The following is a 23,922-nucleotide window of genomic DNA, read 5'->3' as shown; positions in this document are numbered from 1 at the left end:
GTGAGAGGGTGGAGTATGAGAGGGTGGAGCAGAGGGTGGAGTAGTGGAGGGTGGAGTAGTGGAGGGTGGAGTAGCAGAGGGTGGAGTAGCAGAGGGTGGAGTAGTGGAGGGTGGAGTAGTGGAGGGTGGAGTAGTGGAGGGTGGAGTAGTAGAGGGTGGAGTATGAGAGGGTGGAGTAGTGGAGGGTGGAGTATGAGAGGGTGGAGTATGAGAGGGTGGAGCAGAGGGTGGAGTATGAGAGGGTGGAGCAGAAGGTGGAGTATAAGAGGGTGGAGCAGAGGGTGGAGTAGTGGAGGGTGGAGTGTGAGAGGGTGGAGTATGAGAGGGTGGAGCAGAGGGTGGAGTAGTGGAGGGTGGAGTAGCAGAGGGTGGAGTAGCAGAGGGTGGAGTATGAGAGGGTGGAGTATGAGAGGGGTGGAGTAGTGGAGGGTGGAGTAGTGGAGGGTGGAGTAGTGGAGGGTGGAGTGTGAGAGGGTGGAGTGTGAGAGGGGTGGAGTATGAGAGGGGTGGAGTATGAGAGGGTGGAGTATGAGAGGGTGGAGTAGTAGAGGGTGGAGTAGTGGAGGGTGGAGTATGAGAGGATGGAGGAGGGTGGAGCAGAGGGTGGAGTAGCAGAGGGTGGAGTATGAGAGGGGTGGAGTATGAGAGGGTGGAGTAGTGGAGGGTGGAGTAGTGGAGGGTGGAGTATGAGAGGGTGGAGGAGGGTGGAGCAGAGGGTGGAGTATGAGAGGGTGGAGTATGAGAGGGTGGAGTATGAGAGGGTGGAGCAGAGGGTGGAGTATGAGAGGGTGGAGTATGAGAGGGTGGAGTATGAGAGGGTGGAGTAGTAGAGGGTGGAGTAGTGGAGGGTGGAGTATGAGAGGATGGAGGAGGGTGGAGCAGAGGGTGGAGTATGAGAGGGTGGAGTATGAGAGGGGTGGAGTATGAGAGGGTGGAGTAGTAGAGGGTGGAGTAGTGGAGGGTGGAGTATGAGAGGGTGGAGTAGTAGAGGGTGGAGTAGTGGAGGGTGGAGTGTGAGAGGGTGGAGTATGAGAGGGTGGAGTATGAGAGGATGGAGGAGGGTGGAGCAGAGGGTGGAGTATGAGAAGGTGGAGTATGAGAGGGTGGAGCAGAGGGTGGAGTAGTGGAGGGTGGAGTAGTGGAGGGTGGAGTAGCAGAGGGTGGAGTAGCAGAGGGTGGAGTAGTGGAGGGTGGAGTAGTGGAGGGTGGAGTAGTGGAGGGTGGAGTAGTGGAGTAGTGGAGGGTGGAGTAGTAGAGGGTGGAGTATGAGAGGGTGGAGTAGTGGAGGGTGGAGTAGTAGAGGGTGGAGTAGCAGAGGGTGGAGTAGTGGAGGGTGGAGTAGCAGAGGGTGGAGTAGCAGAGGGTGGAGTAGTGGAGGGTGGAGTAGTGGAGGGTGGAGTAGTGGAGGGTGGAGTAGTGGAGTAGTGGAGGGTGGAGTAGTAGAGGGTGGAGTATGAGAGGGTGGAGTAGTGGAGGGTGGAGTAGTAGAGGGTGGAGTAGCAGAGGGTGGAGTAGTGGAGGGTGGAGTAGCAGAGGGTGGAGTAGTGGAAGGTGGAGTAGTGGAGGGTGGAGTGTGAGAGGGTGGAGGTGGTTGTGGAGGAGTCGGAGCGTTTCGATGAAAAATTAAAAATAAATAAATTTCCGTGAACTTTTGGAACCGTGAATTCACTCACCTGCTCATCCACTAACTCACCCACTCACCCACTCACCTGCTCACTCACCTGCTCACCCACTCACTCACCTGCTCACCCACTCACCCACTCACCCACTCACTCACCCACTCACTCACCCACTCACTCACCCACTCACTCACTCACCCACTCACCCACTCACCTGCTCACCCACTCACCCACTCACCTGCTCACCCACTCACGTACTCACCCACTCACCTGCTCACCCACTCACCTACTCACTCACCCACTCACCTACTCACCTGCTCACCCACTGCCCTGCTCACCCACTCACTCACCCACTCACTCACCTATCCACTCACCTGCTCACTCACTCACCTGCTCACCCATTCACTCACCCACTCACCGATTCCCTCACCTACCCACTCACCTACCCACTCACCTCACCTGCTCACCCATTCACTCACCCACTCGCTCACCGACTCCCTCACCTACCCACTGACCTCACCTACTCACCGACTCCCTCACCTACTCATCTACCCACTCACCTCACCTAGCTACTCACCTACCCACTCACCTCACCTACCCGCTCACCTACTCACCTACCCACTCACCTCACCTAGCTACTCACCTACCCACTCACCTACCCACTCACCTCACCTAGCTACTCACCTACCCACTCACCTACCCACCTACCTACCCACTCACCTACTCACCTACCCACTCACCTCACCTAGCTACTCACCTACCCACCTAGTTACTCACCTACCCACTCACCTCACCTACCCACTCACCTCACCAACCCACTCACCTACCCACTCACCTCACCTACCCACTCACCTCACCTACCCACTCACCTACCCACCTACTCACTCACCTACCCACCTACTCACCTAATTACCCACCCACTCACCTCACCTACCCACTCACCTCACCTAGCTACTCACCTACCCACTCACCTCACCTACCCACTCAACTACTCACCTACCTACTCACTTACCCACTCACCTACTCACCTAGCTACTCACCTACCCACTCACCTACCCACTCACCTACTCACCTACCCACTCACCTACCCACTCACATACCCACTCACTTCCCCTAGCTACTCACCTACCCACCTACCCACTCACCTACTCACCTACCCACTCACCTACTCACCTACCCACTCACCTACTCACCTACTCACTCACCTACCCACTCACCTACCCACTCACTTCACCTACCCACTCACCTACTCACCTACCCACTCACTTCACCTAGCTACTCACCTACCCACCCACCTACCCACTCACCTACTCACCTACCCACTCACCTACTCACCTACCCACTCACCTACCCACTAACTTCACCTACCCACTCACCTACTCACTCACCCACTCACCTACTCACCTACCCACTCACCTACCCACTCACTTCACCTAGCTACTCACCTACCCACCTACCTACTCACCTACCCACTCACCTACCCACTCACTTCACCTACCCACTCACCTACCCACTCACCTACTCACTCACTTACCCACTCACCTACCCACTCACCTACTCACCTACCCACTCACCTACCCACTCACCTACCCACTCACTTCACCTACCCACTCACCTACCCACTCACCTACTCACCTACCCACTCACCTAACCACTCACCTACCCACTCACCCACTCACCTACCCACTCACCTACCTACTCACCTACCCACGCACCTACTCACCTACCCACTCACCTACCCACTCACCTACCCACTCACCTACCTACTCACCTACCCACTCACCTACCCACTCACCTACCTACTCACCTACCCACTCACCTACCTACTCACCTATCCACTCACCTACTCGCCTACCCACTCACCTACCCACTCACTTCACCTACCCACTCACCTACTCACTCACCCACTCACCTACTCACCTACCCACTCACCTACTCACCTACCCACTCACCTACCCACTCACCCACCCACCTACCCACTCACCTACCCACTCACCTACCCACTCACCTACCCACTCACCTACTCACCTACCCACTCACCTACCCACCTACCTACTCACCTACCCACTCACCTACTCACTCACCTACTCACTCACCTACCCACTCACCTACCCACTCACTGACCTACCTACTCACCTACCCACTCACCTACCCACTCACCTACTCACTCACCTACCTACTCACCTACCCACTCACCTACCCACTCACCCACTCACCTACCTACTCACCTACCCACTCACCTACCTACTCACCTACCCACTCACCTACCCACTCACCTACCCACTCACCTATTCACCTACCCACTCACCTACTCACCTACCCACTCACCTACCCACCTACCTACTCACCTACCCACTCACCTACTCACTCACCTACTCACTCACCTACCCACTCACCTACCCACTCACTCACCTACCTACTCACCTACCCACTCACCTACCCACTCACCTACTCACTCACCTACCTACTCACCTACCCACTCACCTACCCACTCACCCACTCACCTACCTACTCACCTACCCACTCACCTACCTACTCACCTACCCACTCACCTACTCACCTACCCACTCACCTACCCACTCACCTGCTCATCCACCAACTCACCCACTCACTCACAAACTAAAGCACTCACTCATTGTAATCCGTACAGCAGATAAGTATATCCCATTGCAATCTCCACTCCGGATAATATCCCTTTGGAATACGTACAACATAAGAACGTCGCATTGTAATCTCCACTACAGATAAGAATATCCCATTATAATCTGCACTATAGATGAGAATATACCATTGCTGTGTCTACTGCAAATAATATATAATTGGTTATTTCGGTAAAGTCACGTAGATAGAAAATTTAAAAATAATAAAATTAAATGAGATTAAAAATAATAGCTCAACTTATTGAAGAATATATTGAGTACATTTATTATATTGATGTGGTTTATACTTGGTTAATTCACATCGGCTTATTGTATGATAGTTGGGTAGTGGCAGTTCTTTAGCGTCAATATACTAAATGCCTCTGTTGATATGTAAACTCTGACTTTAACACAGCTACTTACGTGACCAGTTACATGCTAATCCATCACATTAACATCGTGCTAATCTCCCAGTTACATGCTAAATCCTCACTTTAACATCCTACTAATCCAACACATTAACACAGTTTAACACGTAGGCTTTCGCGACCAATATTATTCATAATAAAGGTTTTTGGGTTAGATCGCGTTTATTTATAAATGTGTCGTAACCCTCCACCACCCGACACGGCCAATCAGCAAAGAAAAGTGTCACGTTGACATTCTGGCGAATTGCTTGATGATGCTGGAAGTATTTACCAGCGAAACGTCGTACTCAAACTGTAAATGTGGATTAACTCTTCAACACACCGGTGGGCTGAAGTAGTGAATTATTTGTCTTTTGTCAACGTGACACTTTTCTTTGCTGATTGGCCGTGTCGGGTGGTGGAGGGTTACGACACATTTATAAATAAACGCGATCTAACCCAAAAACCTTTATTATGAACATTAACACAGCTATTTCAATGCTAAATTCTTCTGTTGATATGTAAACTCTGACTTTAACATAGCTACTTCCGTGACCAGTTACATGCTAAATCCTCACTTTAACATCCTGCTAATCTCCCAGTCACATGCTAAATCCTCACTTTAACACCCTGCTAATCCAACACATTAACACAGCCACTTCAATGCTAAACTCCTCTGCTGATATGTAAACTCTGACTTTAACATAGCTACTTCCGTGACCAGTTACATGCTAATCCATCACACTAACATCCTGCTAATCTCCCAGTTACATGCTAATTTCTGACTTTAACATCATGCTAATCTCCCAGTTACATGCTAAATCCTCATTTTAACATCCTGCTAATCCAACACATTAACACAGCTACTTTAATGCTAAACTCCTCTGCTGATATGTAAACTCTGACTTTAACACAGCTATTTCAATGCTAAACTCCTCTGCTGATATGTAAACTCTGACTTTAACATAGCTACTTCCGTGACCAGTTACATGCTAAATCCTCACTTTAACATCATGCTAATCTCCAAGTTACATGCTAAATCCTCACATTAACATCCTGCTAATCTCCCAGTTACATGCTAAATCCTCACTTTAACATTCTGCTAATCTCCCAGTTACATGCTAAATCCTCACATTAACATCCTGCTAATCTCCCAGTTACATGCTAAATCCTCACGTTAACATCGTGCTAATCTCCCAGTTGCATGCTAATTTCTGACTTTAACATCCTGCTAATCTAACACGTTAACTTAGCTACTTAAATGCTAAACTCCTCTGTTGATATGTAAACTCTGACTTTAACACGGCTATTTCAATGCTAAACTCCTCTGTTGATATGTAACTCTGACTTTAACATAGCTACTTCTGTGACCGGTTACATGCTAAATCCTCACTTTAACATCCTGCTAATCTATCACATTAACACAGCTACTTCAATGCTAAACTCCTCTGCTGATATGTAAACTCTGACTTTAACATAGCTACTTTAATGCTAAACTCCTCTGCTGATATGTAAACTCTGACTTTAACATAGCCACGTCAATGCTAAACTCCTCTGCTGATATGTAAACTCTGACTTTAACTTAGCTACTTCAATGCTAAACTGCTCTGTTGATATGTAAACTCTGACTTTAACATAGCCACTTCCGTGACCAGTTACATGCTAAATCCTCACTTTAACACCCTGCTAATCTAACACATTAACACAGCTACTTCAATGCTAAACTCCTCTGTTGATATGTAAACTCTGACTTTAACATAGCTACTTCCGTGACCAGTTACATGCTAAATCCTCACTTTGACATCATGCTAATCTCCCAGTTACATGCTAATTTCTGACTTTAACACCCTGCTAATCCAACACATTAACACAGCTGCTTTAATGCTAAATTCTTCTGCTGATATGTAAACTCTGACTTTAACATAGCTACTTCAATGCTAAATTCTTCTGCTGATATGTAAACTCTGACTTTAACATAGCTATTTCAATGCTAAATTCTTCTGTTGATATGTAAACTCTGACTTTAACATAGCTACTTCCTTGACCAGTTACATGCTAATCCCTCACACTAACATCATGCTAATCTCCCAGTTACATGCTAAATCCTCACTTTAACATCCTGCTAATCCAACACATTAACTTAGCTACTTCAATGCTAAATTCTTCTGTTGATATGTAAACTCTGACTTTAACATAGCTACTTCCGTGACCAGTTACATGCTAAATCCTCACACTAACATCCTGCTAATCTCCCAGTTACATGCTAAATCCTCACTTTAACATCATGCTAATCTCCCAGTTACATGCTAAATCCTCCCTTTAACATCCTGCTAATCTCCCAGTTACATGCTAAATCCTCCCTTTAACATCCTACTAATCCAACACATTAACACAGCTACTTCAATGCTAAACTCCTCTGTTGATATGTAAACTCTGACTTTAACACAGCTACTTACGTGACCAGTTACATGCTAATCCATCACACTAACATCGTGCTAATCTCCCAGTTACATGCTAATTTCTGACTTTAACACCCTGCTAATCTATCACATTAACTTAGCTACTTCAATGCTAAACTCCTCTGCTGATATGTAAACTCTGACTTTAACTTAGTTACTTTAATGCTAAATTCTTCTGTTGATATGTAAACTCTGACTTTAACACAGCTACTTCCGTGACCAGTTACATGCTAAATCCTCACATTAACATCCTGCTAATCTCCCAGTTACATGCTAAATCCTCACTTTAACACCCTGCTAATCCAACACATTAACTTAGCTACTTCAATGCTAAATTCTTCTGTTGATATGTAAACTCTGACTTTAACATAGCTACTTCCGTGACCAGTTACATGCTAATCCATCACATTAACATCGTGCTAATCTCCCAGTTACATGCTAAATCCTCACTTTAACATCCTGCTAATCCAACACATTAACACAGCTACTTTAATGCTAAACTCCTCTGCTGATATGTAAACTCTGACTTTAACATAGCTACTTCCGTGACCAGTTACATGCTAAATCCTCACACTAACATCATGCTAATCTCCCAGTTACATGCTAAATCCTCACTTTAACATCATGCTAATCTCCCAGTTACATGCTAAATCCTTCACATTAACATCATGCTAATCTCCCAGTTACATGCTAAATCCTCACTTTAACATCCTGCTAATCCAACACATTAACACAGCTACTTTAATGCTAAACTCCTCTGTTGATATATAAACTCTGACTTTAACATAGCTACTTCAATGCTAAACTCCTCTGCTGATCTGTAAACTCTGACTTTAACACAGCTATTTCAATGCTAAATTCTTCTGTTGATATGTAAACTCTGACTTTAACATAGCTACTTCAATGCTAAACTCCTCTGCTGATATGTAAACTCTGACTTTAACATAGCTACTTCCGTGACCAGTTACATGCTAAATCCTCACATTAACATGCTGCTAATTTCCCAGTTACATGCTAAATCCTCACTTTAACATCCTGTTAATCCAACACATTAACACAGCTACTTCAATGCTAAACTCCTCTGCTGATATGTAAACTCTGACTTTAACACAGCTACTTTAATGCTAAACTCCTCTGCTGATATGTAAACTCTGACTTTAACACAGCTATTTCAATGCTAAACTCCTCTGCTGATATGTAACTCTGACTTTAACATAGCTACTTCCGTGACCAGTTACATGCTAACCCCTCACATTAACATCCTGCTAATCTCCCAGTTACATGCTAATCCATCACATTAACATCGTGCTAATCTCCCAGTTACATGCTAATTTCTGACTTTAACACCCTGCTAATCCAACACATTAACACAGCTATTTCAATGCTAAATTCTTCTGTTGATATGTAAACTCTGACTTTAACATAGCTACTTCCGTGACCAGTTACATGCTAAATCCTTCACATTAACATCGTGCTAATCTCCCAGTTACATGCTAATTTCTGACTTTAACATCCTGCTAATCTATCACATTAACACAGCCACTTTAATGCTAAACTCCTCTGCTGATATATAAACTCTGACTTTAACATAGCTACTTCAATGCTAAACTCCTCTGCTGATCTGTAAACTCTGACTTTAACACAGCTATTTCAATGCTAAATTCTTCTGTTCATATGTAAACTCTGACTTTAACATAGCTACTTCAATGCTAAACTCCTCTGCTGATATGTAAACTCTGACTTTAACATAGCTACTTCCGTGACCAGTTACATGCTAAATCCTCACATTAACATCCTGCTAATTTCCCAGTTACATGCTAAATCCTCACTTTAACACCCTGCTAATCTATCACATTAACACAGCTACTTTAATGATAAACTCCTCTGTTGATATGTAAACTCTGACTTTAACATAGCTACTTACGTGACCAGTTACATGCTAAAACCTCACTTTAACATCCTGCTAATCTCCCAGTTACATGCTAAATCCTCACTTTAACACCCTGCTAATCTAAAACATTAACACGGCTATTTCAATGCTAAATTCTTCTGTTGATATGTAAACTCTGACTTTAACATAGCTACTTCCGTGACCAGTTACATGCTAATCCATCACACTAACATCGTGACAATCTCCCAGTTACATGCTAATTCCTCACTTTAACATCCTGCTAATCTCCCAGTTACATGCTAAATCCTCATTTTAACATCCTGCTAATCCAACACATTAACACAGCTACTTCAATGCTAAACTCCTCTGCTGATATGTAAACTCTGACTTTAACACAGCTATTTCAATGCTAAATTCTTCTGTTGATATGTAAACTCTAACTTTAACTTAGCTACTTTAATGCTAAATTATTCTGTTGATATGTAAACTCTGACTTTAACTTAGCTACTTCAATGCTAAACTGCTCTGTTGATATGTAAACTCTGACTTTAACATAGCTACTTCCGTGACCAGTTACATGCTAAATCCTCACTTTAACACCCTGATAATCTCCCAGTTACATGCTAAATCCTCACTTTAACATCCTGCTAATCTATCACATTAACACAGCCACTTCAATGCTAAACTCCTCTGCTGATATGTAAACTCTGACTTTAACTTAGCTACTTCAATGCTAAACTCCTCTGCTGATATGTAAACTCTGACTTTAACACGGCTATTTCAATGCTAAATTCTTCTGTTGATATGTAAACTCTGACTTTAACACAGCTACTTTAATGCTAAACTCCTCTGCTGATATGTAAACTCTGACTTTAACACGGCTATTTCAATGCTAAATTCTTCTGTTGACATGTAAACTCTGACTTTAACATAGCTACTTTAATGCTAAACTCCTCTGTTGATATGTAAACTCTGACTTTAACATAGCCACTTCCGTGACCAGTTACATGCTAAATCCTCACTTTAACACCCTGCTAATCTATCACATTAACACAGCTACTTCAATGCTAAACTCCTCTGCTGATATGTAAACTCTGACTTTAACATAGCCACTTCAATGCTAAACTCCTCTGCTGATATGTAAACTCTGACTTTAACTTAGCTACTTCAATGCTAAACTCCTCTGTTGACATGTAAACTCTGACTTTAACATAGCCACTTCAATGCTAAACTCCTCTGCTGATATGTAAACTCTGACTTTAACTTAGCTATTTCAATGCTAAACTCTGCTGCTGATATATAAACTCTGACTTTAACATAGCCACTTCAATGCTAAACTCCTCTGCTGATATGTAAACTCTGACTTTAACTTAGCTATTTCAATGCTAAACTCCTCTGCTGATATATAAACTCTGACTTTAACATAGCCACTTCAATGATAAACTCCTCTGTTGATATGTAAACTCTGACTTTAACATAGCCACTTCAATGCTAAACTCCTCTGCTGATATGTAAACTCTGACTTTAACATAGCTACTTCCGTGACCAGTTACATGCTAAATCCTCACTTTAACACCCTGCTAATCTATCACATTAACACAGCCACTTCAATGCTAAACTCCTCTGCTGATATGTAAACTCCTTTGTCAAGACGCTGCCAAGCTCAGCGGTGTTCATTGCAGCTCTGTCGTCCCGACGGTTCTGTCCCTTCACCTGAGGAAGGCTACTTGTTCATAATAAAGGTTGTTTTTGGGTTAGATGACGTTTATTGATAAATGTGTCGTAAGCCTCCACCACCCGACACGGCCAATCAGCAAAGTGCGGCCTGGAAGCGTATTATTATTTAAAGAATGACTAATCTACAACTCATTACTAATCATAACCAATGACTGATTACTAATCGATTATATAATTACAATACCCCCCCCTCCGCCTCTAATCACTGCACCTGATATGAGTTAAGTGATGCCGTCACCCTGCTCTCTATATAAAACCGGGAGCAAGTGGAGAGGGCTTTACCATTCTGGCGAATTGCCCGATGATGATGCTGGTGATGTATTTACCAGCGAAACGTCACAGTACTACTCAAACTGTAAATGTTGTGGATTCACTCTTCAACAACACACCGGTGGGCTAAAGTAGTGAACTATTTGTGTCTTTTTGTCAACGTGACACTTTTTTTTGCTGATTGGCCGTGTCGGGTGGTGGAGGGTTACGACACATTTATAAATAAACGCGATCTAACCCCCAAAAAAACCTTTATTATGAATGATATTGGTCGCGAAAGCCTGCTACGTGTTAAAAAGGCTACTTGTTTACATTATGAGACCTCCTTTGCCAGAAACAAGATATAGGAATAGGTTTTACCCTTTTAAGTGGCACAAAAACTGACACCTTTATTCAAGGCATCATGTTTGCAATGACCACAACACAAGCAGTCAAAACGCAAACAAAAAAGACAACTCTGATAATAATAATATTGGCACTGTCCTTGAATTTGATTGGTCCACACCCGAGACAGCTTTTCTTAGAGCCCTTTAGTCTCTCCATTGGTGTTGGACCAGAAGACGCCAAAAGGCGTCACACAACTCAAAAACAGCGCCACTATCAGAGTATTGAGGGCTCGGGGTGAGTATTTACATTATGAGACCTCCTTTGCCAGTAACAAGATATAGGAATAGGTTTTTTGTGCCAGTTAAAAGGGTAAAACCTATTCCTATATCTTGTTACTGGCAAAGGAGGTCTCATAATGTAAATGCTCACCCCGAGCCCTCAATACTCTGATAGTGCGCTGCTGTTTTTGAGTTGTGTGACGCCTTTTGGCGTCTTCTGGTCCAACACCAATGGAGAGACTAAAGGGCTCTAAGAAAAGCCGTCTCGGGTGTGGACCAATCAAATTCAAGGACAGTGCCAATATTATTATTATCAGAGTTGTCTTTTTTGTTTGCATTTTGACCGCTTGTGTTGTGGTCATTGCAAACATGATGCCTTGATATTCTTAATAAATAAATATGCCGTTTTCAAAATAAATTTATGCAAACCGACACACCTGATGATGACCGTTTGAGTTATGGTCGAAACGTCGTGAGAATTTTTTATTGTTTTATATATATTTTGTTATTTTGTTGTTTCTCTTCAACGTGACTTTACCGAAAAAACTAAGAATATGAATTACTGCAGTCACGAAAGCTTTAAATCAAAATTTTATGATGCCTTGAATAAAGGTGTCAGTTTTTGTGCCAGTTAAAAGGGTAAAACCTATTCCTAAGGCTACTTGTGTTCTTGGTTCTTTCGGTAAAGTCACGTTGAAGGGAAACAATAAAATAATAATAAAAATATATATTAAAAAAAACCAATAAAATAATGAAAAATATATAAGCAATAAAATAATACAAAAATATATAAAAATATACTTTATTGTTTTATATATACTTTGTTATTTTGTTTACCTAAATAAAATAATATATTATCTTGTTTTATATATTTTTTATTAAACAATATATTTTATTGTTATATATTTAATTATTTCCGGTATAGCCACGTTGAAGGGAAGCAAAATAATAAAATATATAAAACATATATAAAATAATACAATATATAGTTTTTTATATATATTTATATTTTAATTATTTTATTGTTTCCCTTCTACGTGACTTTACCGAAAGAACCAAGAATATTAATCACTGCAGTCGCTAAAGCTTTAAATCGAAATTAACTCACTCGTTGTAATCCGTACAGCAGATAAGTATATCCCATTGCAATCTCCACTCCGGATAATATCCCTTTGGAATACGTACAACATAAGAACGTCGCATTGCAATCTCCACTACGGATAAGAATATCCCATTATAATCTGCACTACAGATGAGGAAATCCCTTTGCAGTGTCTACTGCAGATAATATATAATTCGTTATTTCGGTAAAGTAGATAGAAAAAAATAAAATAATATTAAAAATAATAAATTTAAAATGAAAGTTAAAAAACCCACGACGTTTCGATCGCAACACAAGCGGTCTTTTTAATTTTTAATTTTATTAACTTTTATTATTTTTACTTAAATGTGTATTTAATTTTGTTATTTTTTATTTTATTTAAAAAAATTTTTATCTCCGTGACTTTACCGAAAGAACCAAGAATAATGAATTCCTACACTCAGGAAAGTTTGTACATAGGAATATACCTCTGTAATACGTACATCGGATAAGAATATCCGATTGCAATCCGTACAACAGATAAGGATGCTCCACTGTAATACGTACAACAGATAAGAACAACCCATTGAAATCTCTATTACAGATAAGAATATACCATTGCAATCCGTACACCGGATAAGGCTACCCCGTTGCAATCCGCACAACAGACAAGGATGTCCCATTGCAATCTCCATAGCAGATAAGCGCGCCCCATTGCAATCCGTACAACAGACAAGGATGGCCCATTGCATTCCGTACAACGGACAGGCACCGGGGCGTGACGTTCAGACTGCCGCGGCTTTGGAAGAGACCGGGGGGGGGGGTTGGTGGTGGTGCTGGGGTTGGTGGTGCTGCTGCTGAGACCCCAGGGGTTGGTGGTGGTGGTTGGTGGTGCTGGGATTGGTGGTGGTGGTGCTGGGATTGGTGGTGGTGGTGCTGGGATTGGTGGTGGTGGTGCTGGGATTGGTGGTGGTGGTGCTGGGATTGGTGGTGGTTGGTGGTGGTGGTGGTGCTGGGATTGGTGGTGGTTGGTGGTGGTGCTGAGATTGGTGGTGGTTGGTGGTGGTGCTGGGATTGGTGGTGGTTGGTGGTGGTGCTGGGATTGGTGGTGGTTGGTGGTGGTGCTGGGATTGGTGGTGGTTGGTGGTGGTGCTGGGATTGGTGGTGGTTGGTGGTGGTGCTGGGATTGGTGGTGGTTGGTGGTGGTGCTGGGATTGGTGGTGGTTGGTGGTGGTGCTGGGATTGGTGGTGGTGCTGGGATTGGTGGTGGTTGGTGGTGGTGGTAGTGCTGGTGGTGGTGGTGGTGCTGGGATTAGTGGTGGTTGGTGGTGGTGCTGGTGGTGGTGCTGGGATTGGTAGTGGTTGGTGGTGGTGGTTGGTGGTGCTGGTGGTGGTGCTGGGGTTGGTGGTGGTGGTTGGTGGTGGTGGTTGGTGGTGGTGGTTGTTGGTGCTGCTGCTGCTGCTACTCTGCTGAGACCCCAGCGGTTGGTGGTGGTGGTGCTGGTGTTGGTGGTGCTGGGATTGGTGGTGGTGGGGTTGGTGGCGGTGGGGTTGGTGGCGCCGCTGAGACCCCAGGCAAGGGGTTGGTGGGACAGGGGAGGAAGGGAGGAGGAGGAGAGAGCGGGCGAGGCGCGTGACGAGCGATGTGCGAGGAGCCCGTGGATATCCCGGCGTCCGCGGCGGGCCGGGTGCTCCGCCACGGCCCCCGCCTGGCGGAGCTCTTCGGGGTGGGCGTGCGTCTAGGCGAGGCCGAGGCTCCTCGGGGAGGCGAGGCCGCGGTGGGGAGTCGCGTCCAGATTGTGATCAGAGGAGCCGGGACGAGAGATCGGAGCCTCGCTAAGGTGAGGGGGTGAGGGTGGTGAGTGGTGAGGGTGGTGAGTGGTGAGTGGTGAGGGGGGTGAGTGGTGAGGGGGGTGAGTGAGTGTCTGAGTGAGTGAGTGTCTGAGTGAGTGTCCAGATTGTGATCAGAGGATCTGGGACGAGAGATCGGAGCCTCGCTAAGGTGAGGGGGTGAGGGTGGTGAGTGGTGAGGGTGGTGAGTGGTGAGTGGGGTGAGTGAGTGTCTGAGTGAGTGAGTGTCTGAGTGAGTGTCTGAGTGAGTGTCTGAGTGAGTGAGTGACTGAGTGAGTGTCTGAGTGAGTGTCTGAGTGAGTGAGTGAGTGTCTGAGTGAGTGTCTGAGTGACTGAGTGAGTGAGTGTCTGAGTGAGTGAGTGAGTGTCTGAGTGAGTGTCTGAGTGAGTGTCTGAGTGAGTGAGTGTCTGAGTGAGTGTCTGAGTGACTGAGTGAGTGAGTGTCTGAGTGAGTGTCTGAGTGAGTGAGTGTCTGAGTGAGTGTCTGAGTGAGTGAGTGAGTGTCTGAGTGAGTGTCTGAGTGAGTGAGTGAGTGTCTGAGTGAGTGTCTGAGTGACTGAGTGAGTGAGTGTCTGAGTGAGTGTCCAGATTGTGATCAGAGGAGCCGGGACGAGAGATCGGAGCCTCGCTAAGGTGAGGGGGTGAGGGTGGTGAGTGGTGAGGGTGGTGAGTGGTGAGGGTGGTGAGTGGTGAGTGGTGAGGGGGGTGAGTGGTGAGGGGGGTGAGTGAGTGTCTGAGTGAGTGAGTGTCTGAGTGAGTGTCCAGATTGTGATCAGAGGATCTGGGACGAGAGATCGGAGCCTCGCTAAGGTGAGGGGGTGAGGGTGGTGAGTGGTGAGGGGGGTGAGTGAGTGTCTGAGTGAGTGAGTGTCTGAGTGAGTGAGTGTCTGAGTGAGTGTCTGAGTGAGTGTCTGAGTGAGTGAGTGACTGAGTGAGTGTCTGAGTGAGTGTCTGAGTGAGTGAGTGAGTGTCTGAGTGAGTGTCTGAGTGACTGAGTGAGTGAGTGTCTGAGTGACTGAGTGAGTGAGTGTCTGAGTGAGTGAGTGAGTGTCTGAGTGAGTGTCTGAGTGAGTGAGTGTCTGAGTGAGTGTCTGAGTGACTGAGTGAGTGAGTGTCTGAGTGAGTGAGTGTCTGAGTGAGTGAGTGTCTGAGTGAGTGAGTGTCTGAGTGAGTGTCTGAGTGAGTGAGTGTCTGAGTGAGTGAGTGAGTGTCTGAGTGAGTGTCTGAGTGAGTGTCTGAGTGAGTGAGTGACTGAGTGAGTGAGTGAGTGTCTGAGTGAGTGTCTGAGTGAGTGTCTGAGTGAGTGAGTGACTGAGTGAGTGTCTGAGTGAGTGTCTGAGTGAGTGAGTGAGTGTCTGAGTGAGTGTCTGAGTGACTGAGTGAGTGAGTGTCTGAGTGACTGAGTGAGTGAGTGTCTGAGTGAGTGAGTGAGTGTCTGAGTGAGTGTCTGAGTGAGTGTCTGAGTGAGTGAGTGTCTGAGTGAGTGTCTGAGTGACTGAGTGAGTGAGTGTCTGAGTGAGTGAGTGTCTGAGTGAGTGAGTGTCTGAGTGAGTGAGTGTCTGAGTGAGTGTCTGAGTGAGTGAGTGAGTGTCTGAGTGAGTGTCTGAGTGAGTGTCCAGATTGTGATCAGAGGAACCGGGACGAGAGATCGGAGCCTCGCTAAGGTGAGGGGTGAGTGGTGAGGGGGTGAGTGAGTGTCTGAGTGAGTGAGTGTCTGAGTGAGTGTCTGAGTGAGTGAGTGTCTGAGTGAGTGAGTGTCAGAGTGAGTGTCTGAGTGAGTGACTGAGTGAGTGAGTGTCTGAGTGTCTGAGTGAGTGTCTGAGTGAGTGAGTGTCTGAGTGAGTGAGTGTCTGAGTGAGTGTCTGAGTGAGTGAGTGTCTGAGTGAGTGAGTGTCTGAGTGAGTGAGTGGCTGAGTGAGTGAGTGTCTGAGTGAGTGAGTGTCTGAGTGAGTGTCTGAGTGAGTGAGTGTATGAGTGAGTGAGTGTCTGAGTGAGTGAGTGACTGAGTGAGTGAGTGTATGAGTGAGTGTCTGAGTGAGTGTCTGAGTGAGTGTCTGAGTGAGTGAGTGTCTGAGTGAGTGTCTGAGTGACTGAGTGAGTGAGTGTCTGACTGAGTGAGTGACTGAGTGAGTGTCTGAGTGAGTGAGTGTCTGAGTGACTGAGTGAGTGTCTGAGTGAGTGAGTGTCTGAGTGAGTGTCCAGATTGTGATCAGAGGAGCCGGGACGAGAGATCGGAGCCTCGCTAAGGTGAGGGGGTGAGGGTGGTGAGTGGTGAGGGGGGTGAGTGAGTGTCTGAGTGAGTGAGTGTCTGAGTGAGTGAGTGAGTGTCTGAGTGAGTGTCTGAGTGAGTGAGTGACTGAGTGAGTGTCTGAGTGAGTGTCTGAGTGAGTGAGTGAGTGTCTGAGTGAGTGTCTGAGTGACTGAGTGAGTGAGTGTCTGAGTGACTGAGTGAGTGAGTGTCTGAGTGAGTGAGTGAGTGTCTGAGTGAGTGTCTGAGTGAGTGTCTGAGTGAGTGAGTGTCTGAGTGAGTGTCTGAGTGACTGAGTGAGTGAGTGTCTGAGTGAGTGAGTGTCTGAGTGAGTGAGTGTCTGAGTGAGTGAGTGTCTGAGTGAGTGTCTGAGTGAGTGAGTGTCTGAGTGAGTGAGTGAGTGTCTGAGTGAGTGTCTGAGTGAGTGTCTGAGTGAGTGAGTGACTGAGTGAGTGAGTGAGTGTCTGAGTGAGTGTCTGAGTGAGTGTCTGAGTGAGTGAGTGACTGAGTGAGTGTCTGAGTGAGTGTCTGAGTGAGTGAGTGAGTGTCTGAGTGAGTGTCTGAGTGACTGAGTGAGTGAGTGTCTGAGTGACTGAGTGAGTGAGTGTCTGAGTGAGTGAGTGTCTGAGTGAGTGTCTGAGTGAGTGTCTGAGTGAGTGAGTGTCTGAGTGAGTGTCTGAGTGACTGAGTGAGTGAGTGTCTGAGTGAGTGAGTGTCTGAGTGAGTGAGTGTCTGAGTGAGTGAGTGTCTGAGTGAGTGTCTGAGTGAGTGAGTGAGTGTCTGAGTGAGTGTCTGAGTGAGTGTCCAGATTGTGATCAGAGGAACCGGGACGAGAGATCGGAGCCTCGCTAAGGTGAGGGGTGAGTGGTGAGGGGGTGAGTGAGTGTCTGAGTGAGTGAGTGTCTGAGTGAGTGTCTGAGTGAGTGAGTGTCTGAGTGAGTGAGTGTCAGAGTGAGTGTCTGAGTGAGTGACTGAGTGAGTGAGTGTCTGAGTGTCTGAGTGAGTGTCTGAGTGAGTGAGTGTCTGAGTGAGTGAGTGTCTGAGTGAGTGTCTGAGTGAGTGAGTGTCTGAGTGAGTGAGTGTCTGAGTGAGTGAGTGGCTGAGTGAGTGAGTGTCTGAGTGAGTGAGTGTCTGAGTGAGTGTATGAGTGAGTGAGTGTCTGAGTGAGTGAGTGACTGAGTGAGTGAGTGAGTGTCTGAGTGAGTGAGTGTATGAGTGCGTGAGTGTATGAGTGAGTGTCTGAGTGAGTGAGTGTCTGAGTGAGTGAGTGTCTGAGTGAGTGAGTGTCTGAGTGACTGAGTGAGTGTCTGAGTGAGTGAGTGTCTGAGTGAGTGTCTGAGTGAGTGTCTGAGTGAGTGAGTGTCTGAGTGAGTGAGTGAGTGTCTGAGTGAGTGAGTGTCTGAGTGAGTGTCTGAGTGAGTGTCTGAGTGAGTATCTGAGTGAGTGTCTGAGGGAGTGACTGAGTGAGTGAGTGTCTGAGTGTCTGAGTGAGTGTCTGAGTGAGTGAGTGAGTGTCTGGGTGTTTGAGTGAGTGTTTGAGTGAGTGAGTGTCTGATTGAGTGAGTGAGTGTCTGAGTGAGTGTCTGAGTGAGTGAGTGTCTGAGTGAGTGTCTGAGTGAGTGTCTGAGTGAGTGTCTGAGTGAGTCAGTGAATCACTCCTCCCACCCCACCCCCCACTCCACCCCCCACCCCCCACCAGGGCTACATCCTCTCCCTGTGCGAGTCCGACCTCGACATTGGCCCGGCCACAACCGCCACAACAACCGCCACAACAACCGCCACCACAACAACCGCCAACAACAACTACAACAGCCACCACCTCCACCACCTCCACCAGCAGCACCGCCACCACCGCCACCTTCACGACTCCGACGCTCCGGCGACGGTGGCCACCGCCTCCACCACCGCCTCCGCCTCCACCACCGCCTCCGCCTCCACCACCGCCTCCACCTCCACCACCGCCTCCGCCTCCACCACCGCCTCCGCCTCCACCACCGCCTCCGCCTCCACCACCACCACCGCCTCCACCACCGCCTCCACCACCGCCTCCACCACCGGCACCGGCACCGGCACCGGCACCAGGCCACAACCTCGGGGGCCCCAGGAGCCCCACGGGGACCCCGGGAGACCCCACCGGCGGCTGTGCCGCTCCCTCTGCCTGGGGCCTCCTGCCCAGCCGTGGGGCCGCGCGGCCAGGCCGGGGCAGGCTGAGGGCGCCGCGCCGGGCCCCAAGTACCTGGCCAAGATGGAGTTCGCGCTGAAGCTGGGCTACGCGGAGGCGCAGGTGAGGGTACTCGCCTACCTGCCTACCTACCCACTTGCCTACCTACTCACCTACCCACTCACCTACCTACCTACCTACCCACTCGCCTACCTACCTACCCACTCGCCTACCTACCTACCCACTCACCTACCCACTTGCCTGCCTACCTACCTACCCACTCGCCTACCTACCTACCCACTCACCTACTTACACACCTACCTACCTACCCACTTGCCTGCCTACCTACCTACCCACTCGCCTGCCTACCTATCCACTCGCCTACCTACCTACCTACCCACTCGCCTGCCTACTCGCCTGCCTACTCACCTGCCTACCTACTCACTCGCCTACCCACTCACCTGCCTACCTACCCACTCGCCTACCTACCTACCCACTCGCCTACCTACCCACCTGCCTACTCGCCTGCCTGCCTACTTGCCTACCTACCTACTTGCCTACCTACTCGCCTACCTACCTACCCACTCGCCTACCTACCCACTCGCCTACCTACCCACTCGCCTACCTACTCACCTGCCTACCTACCCACTCGCCTGCCTACTCGCCTACCTACCCACTCGCCTACCTACCTACTCGCCTACCCACTTGCCTGCCCACTCGCCTACCTACCTACCCACTCACCTACCTACTCACCTGCCTACCTACCCACTCGCCTGCCTACTCGCCTACCTACCTACCCACTCGCCTACCTACTCACCTGCCTACCTACCCACTCGCCTGCCTACTCGCCTACCTACCCACTCGCCTACCTACCTACTCGCCTACCCACTTGCCTGCCCACTCGCCTACCTACCTACCCACTCACCTACCTACTCACCTGCCTACCTACCCACTCGCCTGCCTACTCGCCTACCTACCTACCCACTCGCCTACCTACCTACCCACTCGCCTACCTACTCACCTGCCTACCTACCCACTCGCCTTCCTACTCACCTACCCACTCACCTGCCTACTCGCCTACCTACCCACTCGCCTGCCTACCCACTCGTGTACCTACCTACACACTCGCCTACCTACCCACTCGCCTACCTACCTACTCGCCTGCCTACCTACTCGCCTACCTACCTACCTACTCACCTGCCTACCCACTCGCCTACCTACTCACTCGCCTACCTCCTCGCCTGTCTACCTACCCACTCGCCTACCTACTCACTCGCCTGCCTACACGCCTACCCACTCGCCTACCTACCCACTCGCCTACCCACTCGCGTACCTACCCACTCGCCTGCCTACCCACTCGCCTGCCTACCCACTCGCTTACCCACTCGCCTACCCACCCACTCGCCTGCCTACACGCCTACCCACTCGCCTACCCACTCGCCTACCTACCCACTCGCCTACCTACCCACTCGCCTACCTACCCACTCGCCTACCTACCCACTCGCCTACCCACTCGCCTACCTACCCACTCGCCTGCCTACACGCCTACCCACTCGCCTACCCACTCGCCTACCTACCCACTCGCCTTCCCACTCGCCTACCTACCCACTCGCCTACCCACTCGCCAACCTACCCACTCGCCTACCTACCCACTCGCCAACCTACCCACTCGCCTACCTACCCACTCGCCTACCCACTCGCCTGCCTACCCACTCGCCAACCTACCCACTCGCCTTCCCACTCGCCTACCTACCCACTCGCCTACCCACTCGCCAACCTACCCACTCGCCTACCTACCCACTCGCCAACCTACCCACTCGCCTACCTACCCACTCGCCTACCCACTCGCCTACCTACCCACTCGCCAACTGACCCACTCGCCTATCTACCCACTCGCCTACCTACCCACTCGCCTGCCTGCCTACCCACTCGCCTGCCTACCCACTCGCCTACCTACCCACTCGCCTACCTACCTACTCACCTGCCTACCTACTCGCCTACCTACCTACCTACTCACCTGCCTACCCACTCGCCTACCTACTCACTCGCCTACCTACTCGCCTGCCTACCTACCTACTCACCTGCCTACCCACTCGCCTACCTACTCACTCGCCTGCCTACACGCCTACCCACTCGCCTACCCACCCACTCGCCTGCCTACACACCTACCCACTCGCCTACCCACTCGCCTACCCACTCGCGTACCTACCCACTCGCCTGCCTACCCACTCGCCTGCCTACCCACTCGCTTACCCACTCGCCTACCCACCCACTCGCCTGCCTACACGCCTACCCACTCGCCTACCCACTCGCCTACCTACCCACTCGCCTACCCACTCGCCTACCTACCCACTCGCCTACCCACTCGCCAACCTACCCACTCGCCTACCTACCCACTCGCCTACCCACTCGCCTACCCACTCGCCAACTGACCCACTCGCCTATCTACCCACTCGCCTACCTACCCACTCGCCTGCCTGCCTACCCACTCGCCTGCCTACCCACTCACCTGCCTACCTACTCGCCTACCTACCTACCTACTCACCTGCCTACCCACTCGCCTACCTACTCACTCGCCTACCTACTCGCCTGCCTACCTACCTACTCACCTGCCTACCCACTCGCCTACCTACTCACCTGCCTACCTACCCACTCGCCTACCTACTCACTCGCCTGCCTACACGCCTACCCACTCGCCTACCCACCCACTCGCCTGCCTACACACCTACCCACTCGCCTACCCACTCGCCTACCTACCCACTCGCCTACCTACCCACTCGCCTACCTACCCACTCGCCTACCTACCCACTCGCCTGCCTACCCACTCGCCTACCTACCCACTCGCCTGCCTGCCTACCCACTCCCCTGCCTACCCACTCACCTGCCTGCCTACCCACTCACCTGCCTACCCACTCGCCTACCTACCCACTCGCCTGCCTACCCACTCGCCTGCCTACACGCCTAACTACCCACTCGCCTACCTACCCACTCGCCTGCCTGCCTACCCACTCGCCTGCCTACCCACTCGCCTATCTACCCACTCACCTGCCTACCCACTCGCCTGTCTACCCACTCGCCTGCCTGCCCACTCGCCTGCCTACCCACTCGCCTATCTACCCACTCACCTGCCTACCCACTCGCCTGCCTACCCACTCGCCTGCCTGCCCACTCGCCTACCTACCCACTCGCCTACCTACCCACTCGCCTACCTACCCACTCGCCTACCTACCCACTCGCCTGCCTACCCACTCGCCTGCCTACCCACTCGCCTACCTACCCACTCACCTACCCACTCGCCTACCTACCCTCTCGCCTACCAACTCACCTACCTAGCTACCTACCCACTCACCCGCCCATCCACACACTCACTCACCCACCCACTCACCCACCCCCTCACTCACCCCCTCACCCACTCACCCACCCACCCACTCACCCATCCACCCACTCACTCACCCACTCACTCACCCACCCACCCACCCACTCACCCACCCACCTACTCACTCACTCACCCACCCACCCACTTGGTGAGTGAGTGGTTGGGTGGGCGAGTGGTAATGTCCACGTTCCCATGGCCAGGTCCAGTCGGTTCTCGCTAAGCTGGGAGAGGATGCGCTCACCAATGACCTCCTGGGGGAGCTCATCCTGCTGCAAGGGGGGGCTGGTGGGGGGGGAGCTGGTGGGGGGGGAGCTGGTGGGGGGGGACCACCCACCCACCAACCCCCACTCCCCATCACTCCGCCCCTTCCTCCCACCGATCCCGCGGGGGACCGCCCCCTGGGGGAGGAGCCTCCGGCCCCGCCCCCGCCGGCCACAGGGCCCCGCCCACCGGCGGCGGTGGCACCGCCCACGCCGGCCACTGGGCCCCGCCCACCGGCGGCGGTGGCCCCGCCCACGCCTGCGGAGGAGAACGGCGGCAACCTGAGGCCCATCGTCATTGACGGGAGCAACGTGGCCATGAGGTGGGTGGGTGGGTGAGTGGGTGGGTGGGTGGGTGAGTGGGTGAGTGAGTGAGTGAGTGGGTGAGTGGGTGGGTGAGTGAGTGGGTGAGTGGGTGGGTGAGTGGGTGAGTGGGTGGGTGAGTGGGTGAGTGGGTGGGTGAGTGAGTGGGTGGGTGAGTGGGTGAGTGGGTGGGTGAGTGGTGGTGGGTGGGTGGGGTGGGGTGAGTGGGTGGGTGGGTGGGTGGGTGAGTGGGTGAGTGAGTGAGTGAGTGGGTGAGTGGGGGTGAGTGAGTGGGTGAGTGGGTGAGTGGGTGGGTGAGTGAGTGGGTGGGTGAGTGGGTGAGTGGGTGGGTGAGTGGGTGGGTGGGTGGGTGAGTGGGTGAGTGAGTGAGTGGGTGAGTGGGTGGGTGGGTGGGTGAGTGGGTGGGTGAGTGAGTGGGTGGGTGAGTGAGTGGGTGGGTGAGTGGGTGGGTGGGTGGGTGAGTGGGTGGGGTGGTGTGTGGGTGGGTGGGTGGGTGGGTGGGTGGGTGGGTGGGTGAGTGGGTGGGTGGGTGAGTGGGTGGGTGGGTGAGTGGGTGGGTGGGTGAGTGGGTGGGTGGGGGGTGTGGTGGGTGAGTGGGTGGGTGGGTGAGTGGGTGAGTGAGTGGGTGGGTGGGTGAGTGGGTGGGTGGGTGAGGGGTGGGTGAGTGGGTGAGTGGGTGAGTGGTGGGTGGGTGGGTGAGTGGGTGGGTGGGTGGGAGAGTGGGTGGGTGGGTGTGGTGGGTGGGTGGGTGGTGAGTGTGGGTGGGGTGAGTGGGTGGGGTGTGAGGGTGAGTGTGTGGGTGGGTGGGTGAGTGGGTGGGTGTGTGAGTGGGTGGTGGTGGGTGGGTGGTGGGTGGGTGAGTGGTGAGTGGTGGGTGGGTGGTGGGTGGTGGTGTGGTGAGTGGGTAATAAATAGATAAATAGATAATAAATAGATAGATAGATAGATAAATAAATAAATAGATAATAGATAGATAGATAAATAAATAGATAAA

General features: G+C 50.1%; 1 protein-coding gene across 1 annotated transcript; it reads left to right on the top strand.

The window, feature by feature from the left end:
• The first annotated feature begins 13,493 nt into the window (after window positions 1-13,493).
• LOC116937434 (uncharacterized) lies at window positions 13,494-22,906 on the top strand. The gene is made up of 4 exons (XM_076063860.1): window positions 13,494-14,549; window positions 18,507-19,091; window positions 22,545-22,629; window positions 22,755-22,906. The coding sequence occupies exons 1-4, from the start codon at window positions 14,352-14,354 to the stop codon at window positions 22,904-22,906; spliced, it is 1,020 nt and encodes a 339-aa protein (XP_075919975.1). The 5' UTR covers window positions 13,494-14,351.
• The last annotated feature ends 1,016 nt before the right edge of the window (window positions 22,907-23,922 follow it).

This window comes from Petromyzon marinus, unplaced genomic scaffold (assembly GCF_048934315.1).
Source record: "Petromyzon marinus isolate PM22_M1 ecotype Great Lakes invasive population unplaced genomic scaffold, UKy_Petmar_22M1.pri1.0 PM_Scaffold_219, whole genome shotgun sequence".
NCBI classification, from domain to species: domain Eukaryota; kingdom Metazoa; phylum Chordata; class Hyperoartia; order Petromyzontiformes; family Petromyzontidae; genus Petromyzon; species Petromyzon marinus.
Note: the sequence above shows the minus strand (reverse complement) of the source record. Positions and strands in the feature narration are given on the sequence as shown.